Source organism: Empidonax traillii, unplaced genomic scaffold (genome assembly GCF_003031625.1).
Source record: "Empidonax traillii isolate 1590-97213 ecotype Southwest subspecies unplaced genomic scaffold, ASM303162v1 scaffold1511:size131785, whole genome shotgun sequence".
Lineage (NCBI taxonomy): Eukaryota > Metazoa > Chordata > Aves > Passeriformes > Tyrannidae > Empidonax > Empidonax traillii.
Genome location: NW_020956704.1, coordinates 48,516 through 56,532, shown reverse-complemented (window position 1 = coordinate 56,532; position 8,017 = coordinate 48,516). Strand labels below are relative to the sequence as shown.

Below are 8,017 nucleotides of genomic sequence, written 5' to 3'. Positions count from 1 at the left end.
AAAAAAAAAGGTTTAAATTGGAAAAAATTCAGATTACACACTCACTCCAGCCCGTGTGGCTGGGCAGGGTTACCCTCAGGTGAGCAGCAGTGTTGCCTTGGTTCACACCCTCAGTGCCGACAGTTCTGCCAGGACACAAAAATAAGAGACCTTTTGCACTGTAAACTACACTAAACGATTTTTAAACTGACATCACTGAATTGCACTGAGCCAAAAAAAAAAAAAAAAAAAAAGGTGCGTCTGTGGAATTTTTTTTTTTTTTTTCCAAAAAAAATTTGAGCACTACTAGTGGCCTTTTTTTTAATTAAAAAACCCAACGGTGGGATGCTCAACAACATGAGGATATAAAAGTGTCACCGCTTTGAAACCTCTGGCTAAGCCTGGAGGTTCCTGAGTGACAGCTCCTGTTCTGGGATATTTTCATGCCGTGTCTTAATCGCCATTGAGCTGCTGCTGAAGATGAAAACTGGGTTGAAATCTAAATACCAAAATATTCGGTTGGCCTTGGTTACTTGGAGGAAAGATGAACAAGGAGTACCCGCCTGGGATATCGGGAAGGATCCCGAGTACATCCTGTTCAGATGTGCCTTTTTGTTTCGGTAGGCGAAGGTGTCTTAAGCTAAAGAGTTTTATCTACTGTTGTGGAGAACAAAGCTATGCCTGTGTCTGTACAATTGTTTATATTGTATATTTACATATATTCTAATCACCTGTATAAATTGAAGTTGACTTTGAGGCCTATAATGCAGTTGCTACTCCTTGCGATCGTATCCGGCCAGAATCGTTTCCTCTGGCTTAGGAACAGTCTTGCCTTCCAAACCTAACAACTTTTCTGTAGATCTACACTTTAACTTAATCGTGAATCCGTTTTGGGAGTTGGTAGCATTTAAACCAGCAAACACTTAAAAGCTTTATTAAACTTTTTGAACTGATAAGCGAATGGAACTTTTCTTTGCCAGTCGGACGCCACGTTTGAACTGGTGTGAGAGTGAGTCTGTTTTCCTGGTAGTACTGTAGCAGCATTTACAAAGTGGCCTTCAGAAGCCACATTTTATTTACTGGTCTGTGGCCTTTTACTGTGCTTTGTATCAGAGTTCTTAACAAGATTAATAAATCACTCCAGTCTTAATTTTTAAGAGCTTGAGCGGTGCGTGTTCCTTGTAAGGACAAGGTTGGGAATTGCATTTTGGACAATACCAAACACCCCAGTTTTCCACACTGCTGGTCTCAGCTTTAGCTTTGCAACTGGGCCCATCCCAGGCTTCCAAGTCACATTCCAGGTTCTCATCATCCTACCTATATTGTTCCCACTGTCTTGGCTGTTCCCTCTGGAAAAGGAGAGGAGAGAAACATCCTGAGTTAGAAGGGACCCACCAGGATCATCAGGTCCAAATCCTGGCCCTGCACAGGGCCACCCCAGGAATCCCACTGTTTTCTCCTGGGAAAGACGCATTTTGCTATCTGTCTCTTGGACGGTTTTGTCCCATCCCCTTCACATTCCTTTCCTGAGGAAGAAGAGAAGGCATCTATTCCTGCAACTTTTAATAGGAGAGCTGCTTCATTTTGAAAAAATAAGGCTCACAAGTCCCAAATTTGAGATTTGGGACTAGGAGTGCAGGTAGGAAACAGATGATGCCTCAACCAAGTAAAATTTATCTGGTTCTCTGCATTAACTCCTTTGAATTCCTCACCAGCAACTTGTGCTAAAGAGTGAGAAAAATATTTTTTTAAGACCTTGGTGTGTTGTGGAAGAGGAAAAAATTCTCCCCCAAATTTTAGAATAGCTTTATGCCTTCCTGTAAAAGTGCTTATGCCAGAAAACATTTTCAATATCCCACAGGAAAATATAACATAGCATGGCCATGGAAGTGGTCAAACACAGTCAGATTCCCACCAGCGCGGTTCAAGGAATGCCAAGGGAGCGATAAATTAACATTTCAGTTGTTTCGTAATTAGAGGGATAGGTAAAAAGAACAACAACAAAAAAAAATGCTGGAGGGGAAAAATGTGAAGTTTGGGTTTGAAGTTGGCTTGTGTGGGGAAAGGCACAGATAAACAGATGGAATATGAAGGCATTTAATACGAAAAGAAACATCTTTGTGGTTGTTTTCAGTGATACTATTTTGAGTTCCAGAATTTCGGCACTTTTGTCTGCTCTCTGGAGCAAGAATAATTTGGGCGCTGTGGCACCACTAAGCAGATGAAAAATCCAGAAGGACGAAAGAAACCATTTTTTATGTTTTGTTTTGTTTTGTTTTTTTCCCCAGATTTACAATTTCCCACCACAAGCCTGAATACACCCTTGGAAACGCAGTCACTCCGCCCTGCCGAAGCCTGTCAGGCCCCTAAACTTTTTAATTTACTTTTCTAACACGCGGACCTCCCACTCCAGAGCCTGCCCGCCATCCCTTTATCTATTTCGCGGGTTTAAATCCCCTCTTTCCGACAAAAACTGACATAGAAAAGTATAAAGCGATATAAAGAGAGATCCCTCGCTGTGTGGGCGCGCTGAGGGGAGGGCGCGGTTCCCGCCCGCCATTTCCCCCCTCAGGAGGAGGAGGAGGAGGAGGATGAGGAGGGGCCGCGCCGCCTCAGAGCCGCCGCCATGGCGGGCTTCGTGCGGGAGCTGGAGCGGCGGGCCGGGCCGGCCCTGCGGCTGGAGCAGCGGGCGGCCGGAGGGGTGGGCTCCGTGGTGTGGGACGCCGCGCTGGTCCTCGCCAAGTTCCTGGAGACCGGCGCTTGTCCCCTGGCCCGCCGCCACGTCCTGGAGCTGGGCGCGGGCACCGGCGCCGTCGGCATCATGGCAGCCACGCTGGGGTGAGGGGGAGCCGCGCCGACACCTCCCTCGGGGTCTTCACGGGCCTTTAAACGCCTCTTTTAAACGCTGCTGGCGGCCCGGTGCCCTTTTGTTGTTCCCTAACCCTTGTGTCTGTGTTACAGGGCGAACGTGACGGTCACAGACCTCGAGGAGCTGCAGGAGCTGTTGAGGGTGAATATAGAGAACAACAAGCACCTGGTCACAGGGTCAGTCCGAGCCAAGGTACTGAAATGGTTTGTATGAGCCTTTAATGTCTCTGTTCGGCTTTAACGGGGCTAGAATTGAAAGAGAGTTGATTTAGATTAGACACTGGGAAAAAATTCTTCCCTGGGAGGGTGGGCAGGCCCTGGCACAGGTTGCCCAGAGAAGCTGTGGCTGCCCCTGCATCCCTGGAAGTGTCCAAGGCCAGGTTGGACGGGGCTTGGAGCAGCCTGGGCTAGTGGAAGGTGTCCCTCCCCATGGCAGGGGTTTAGAACTGGATGGTCCCAACCCAAACCATGTTTCTATTTGTTTTGTATTCTGTGTTTCTGTAATTCTGCACTGGCTTTGTTAGTTGCTAAACATCAGAGCATTTAAGGGATTCTTAATATGAAAAGATAGTTAATTTTATACTCAGTCCTTCAGTTGTATGTGTTGTTGCTTGTTTTCACCTTTTTTTGGTTTTTTGTTTGTTTGTTCTTTTTAGGGGAGAAGATGTAACAGAATTTCAGCCTCCCCCTGATTATATACTCATGGCTGATTGCATTTACTATGAGGAGGTAAAGAGGACTTTGCAAAACCCCTGAGGAAAGGTTCCTTGGGAGAGGGGGGTGGATTCAGTGTGTTTAGTATGAGAAGTGTTGAAACAAATAATGTGTGTCTTGGTCCCTGTGATTTAGAGGAATACAAAGCACAAGAATGGAAAAGTCATTTTTAATAGATTCAGGGCCATTTGAGTTTCAACCAGGGACTTTGTGTTGAAAAAAACACACAAATTTAATGTTTATTCCTCCCCCCTCCTTTTTTTTTTTTTTACATATGTAATGAAGTATGAAGCAAAAACATTGTGAACTGTTGAAATCATTGGTAAATGAAATGCAAAAGCACCACATCTGCTGGGTTTGGGTTCTCCTCAAGCTTCCCTTGGGAAGGCAAGAGTAGAAATCATGCTCCAGCTTCGTGGTTGTTGTAGTCTGACCCGTGTCCTCAGCTGGAGTTCTGTAGGATGGACATGGAGAGCCAAGAGAAGCTGCAGGAAAAGGGAAATGACCTGAAGAACCCCATGTCCCAGTGCCCTTGCAGTGTTTTTCCCAGCCCCTGGCATGTTGGTCCCATTTCCACACGTGGTGGTCTGGATCTGAGCCGTATCCCGAGAATAATTGAGAAAACTCTCACTTTTGAAACACGTTGGGAAATGCTTCTGTCCCTCAAGGAAGTGCCTGCTCAGCAGTGTGGGATGGTCTTGGCTTTGGTTCTGGTTGGGTTTCCTTGGCCAGTCTGTGAAACTCTTCCCCTGTGCAGTCTCCCTTTCTCCTCTGCTTCCCAGCTTTGCCCCCTTGTTCTTCTCGTCCCAGTTAAAGGGCTAAAAATAACTCCCTTGCAAAGCAGAGCTGGGAATTTCTCCCTTGGGTGAAGGCTTTAGCCAGAGGGGATCATACCAGGGAAATGAACTTGAAATCCAAGTGGGAAACGTTTAACCTCTTTTGGGCAGTCGCTGGAGCCGTTGCTGAAGACGCTGAAGGACCTCACTGGCCCTGACACGTGTGTCCTGTGCTGCTACGAGCAAAGAACCATGGGCAAGAACCCTGAAATCGAGAGGAAATACTTCGAAGTAAGTGGGGGTTTTTAGCACATTTTTCTTTTAGGCCTTTTCACTGAAAGCAGGGGGGAAACACAGGGTTTCACCCGGGAACTCAACGCTCTCTTCTGAGTGATGGACAAATTGTTGTCCTGTGCTGGGGTGATTTAATTAATTGTTGCAACTGTGATGTGTGTGCAGCCAAAGAAACCCAGGGAAGGCCTGGATCCCTCCCAGGTTTCGGACGATGGTCAGTGCAGATTTAACTCTGCACCTGTGATGGCTGTTATATACAGTAGTAGCAGTAATAATAATAATGATACAATAAAAGGGGAAAGGTGAGAATTCTGGGGTGATTTGTATGTGTTACTAAAAGCACTTGTTCCATAATTAGCTGTGCCTCTCGCTCCTGTGGGGCCCTGGCTGTGAGGAGGGCTGGGCTCAGCTCTGCTGAGGTGCCACTCCCACAGCAAACACAGTGTGTGTGGGTGTTTTCTGGCTGGTTTCTCCTTCTTTTTTTGTGATTTATTTCCTTCCTTGGCTTGCTAGGTGCAGCCCAGCTAATCTGAGCGCGTCCCAGAGCCGATGGTGGGGTGGTTTAGCCTGTTTTTATCCTCTCTTCTACCTGAGAGGGTTGGCAGCCAGAGGCAGGTGCTGTGGTTTGGCTGAGCCCTTCAGAGGGTTGGGGGAAGCAAAATCTCGGAATCACGGAATTGTTAAGGTTGGAAAAGCCCTCTGAGATCATCAAGTCCAGTCATTCCCCCAGCACTGTCAAGGCCACCACTAACCCATGTCCCCAACTGCCACATCCACACATCTTTTAAATCCCCCCTGGAATGTTTTGTCACAAGCTTACATAGATTTTTCTGGAGTGTTACAAGGTGTCGTAGCTCTGAATCGGTGCTGGAGCGGTTAAACCAAGGGTGAATGTGCTGCACTGGGTGGGAAAAACAGCTTGGGTGGTTGCAGGGATCATTCTGTGTCTTCTTGGATAACCAGCTGCTTCAGACAGACTTCGAGCTGGAAAAAATTCCCCTGGAGAAGCACGACGAGGAATATCGCAGCGAAGACATCCACATCATGAACATCCACAGGAAGCAAACGGTGGGTCCGGAGAACCCCAGAATCCCAGGATGGTTGGGATTGGAAGGGGCCTTAAAGACCACCTTGTCCCATGTTTTTGGCACCGTGGCGCTCAGCACCTGCCAGGGCTGGTTCGATTGTTTGGGGGTTAATTAATGAAGCATAAAGAAGATACTCTGCATATTGTGCTGACACAGCACGTGGGCTCAGGGCTTACAAATCCAACATTTTTGTAAAAAAATCTCTTCGCAGAATTTTCCATCGTGAGGCCTTTGACCGCAGGACGTGTCCTCTGGCCAGAGCTCCGGAGAAGAGGGAGAAGGGGGTGGGATAACACCACAGAGGGACTGTCTCCCGTGCACCAAACGGCTTCTCCCTGGTGGACTCGGCACAAGGCTCCGGGGGTGGGCTCAGCAGCTGAGATCTCCGGCGGGACAGATGTGGGCTGGCCGTGCCTGCGGGCCCAGGGAGGCAGGAAATGGGGCTGGAGCTTCACCTGGAGCAGCCCAGGATGTGCATTCCGGTACCTCTGCTGGGCAGCTGCTCGTTGGGGCCGAGCAGATCCGAGGGCACCGCGCCCAGCACTGGGCCAGGCAATAAAAGCTTTTGGCACCCGGGGTGGCTCTCGGAGGGTGGGTTGTTCTTTCGTCCCGTGTCATTCCTGCAGAGCTCCTGGGGGTCTCATCCCACGATCCGGGGCTGTCGTGACGGTGGTTCTTGCACAGACACTCCATGCCCATGTGAAATCCTCATACCTTTTGTTCCCATCTGTGCTTTTTGCAGTGGGAAGATCTGCAGCGTTCAGCGTTGACACCTTGCTCTCGCTGTTGTCACCACGCCGCCTCTCGCAGCACAGGGGTGGCTTTGAGGTGTCATTGCAGAGGAATTCTCGCTTCTCGGTGCTGTGGGAGCAGCTGGGGCTGTGACAGAGGTGCTGCCCAGCGCAGTTACGGGGTTTCCTCCAAAAAACTTGGTGGGTCGGGAGGAGCTTTGCAGGTCCCCAGGTGTTTCAGTGCACCTGCCCCTGCACCTTCCTCTCCAGTAGGAGCGTTCCTTGCAGACTCCACACATCCTGAGACACTGTCCTGGCTTGCCGAGCGCGGCAGCGACGATTAGCGCGGGTGAGAATGTAATTTGTCAAACCACACGTGTTATTTGTTACCTTGTTGTGAGAGGAGCTCCTTAATTACCCAGTGGCCTGCAGGAAGGGATTTACCGGCGTGTTCACACCAACGTGGCTTCCCGGCTGGGAGCTCTTGTTCCAAAAGCATTGTCCAGTGTGTCCCAAATCCTGGTGGTGGAGGGGGATGGTTTCCTGCTGGGCCAGGTGCTGAGGGGGATGGAGCGGGGGGAGCAGCCTTTCCCGAGGGTTTGGAGCTGATGGATTTACTGCATTTTACCTGCAGGACGTGCAGTTTCCTCACTTCCTTTTTGCACAGGGCTCGGATCTCTTGCTCAGAAGAAAAAGGGAGGAAGTTGTGCTTTCTCTTCCCCGCTGCTCTGCGCCCTCAGCGCTCAGGCTGTGACTGTCCCTGGTGACGGGAACCTCGTGGGAGGGAGGCTGGGCCCTGTCACCCAGCAGGGGGATGTACAACCCAACCCTTGTGCTGCTCCGTGGGGAGGAAACTGCCGCTAACCCGGGCGGCAGGGAGGGGCCACCACATGAAACGGCTGCTTTTTGGGGAGAAAAAAGGGCTTTTGGAAAGGGGGATGGGATCCTGCTGGGGCTCACCTGCACCTGCACTGGGCAGGCTGGCGGTGCCTGCTCTGAACTAGGAGAGGGTGGGGGGGTTCTCATGGAAAACGGGATGTGAGGGAAGTGCTGGTCCTGCTGACCTCTCTCTGCTCCTTCACCTGTCTTGTTTTGTCCCTGTTGGCTTTTTGTCCCATTTCCTTGGAGAGACGGGGTGTTTTGGTGCCACTTCCATTGGACACAGGAGCTCTTCAGCAAGGTCTGGCTTTGCCAGAGTCGGTCTCTGTTCAGCCCCTTCTACCAGCCCAAATCTATCCCAGCTCTCTCCACACAAGGGAGTGTATCCCGAGTGTATCCCTGCTTCCAGGCAGGCTGTGGTGAGAACTGGCAGCACCAAAGCCGCCACATCCAAGCTGGATCCCCATCCTGCGCTTCATCTTGCCAAAATTTGGTTACACCCTCGCCAGGGAGAGCAGGAAACCTCCCGGCACCGCTGCCGTGAGAGCCGATGTGGTGCCACAGGCAGAGACGTTTGGGACACCGGGGAGTTTGCCTGGAGTCATTCTTAAATCAGGGATCATTTTCTGGAATGGTTTCGACACCGGCTCGACTCGAGTGATGGGAAAGTGTGTGGGATGTGGGTGTG

The 8,017-nt window shown here is 50.0% G+C and overlaps 1 protein-coding gene across 1 annotated transcript; it reads left to right on the top strand.

Moving 5' to 3' along the window:
• The first annotated feature begins 2,516 nt into the window (after positions 1 to 2,516).
• Positions 2,517 to 6,251, top strand: VCPKMT (valosin containing protein lysine methyltransferase). The gene is made up of 6 exons (XM_027907649.1): positions 2,517 to 2,817; positions 2,941 to 3,051; positions 3,504 to 3,576; positions 4,509 to 4,628; positions 5,595 to 5,699; positions 5,931 to 6,251. The coding sequence occupies exons 1-6, from the start codon at positions 2,606 to 2,608 to the stop codon at positions 5,943 to 5,945; spliced, it is 636 nt and encodes a 211-aa protein (XP_027763450.1). The 5' UTR covers positions 2,517 to 2,605; the 3' UTR covers positions 5,946 to 6,251.
• The last annotated feature ends 1,766 nt before the right edge of the window (positions 6,252 to 8,017 follow it).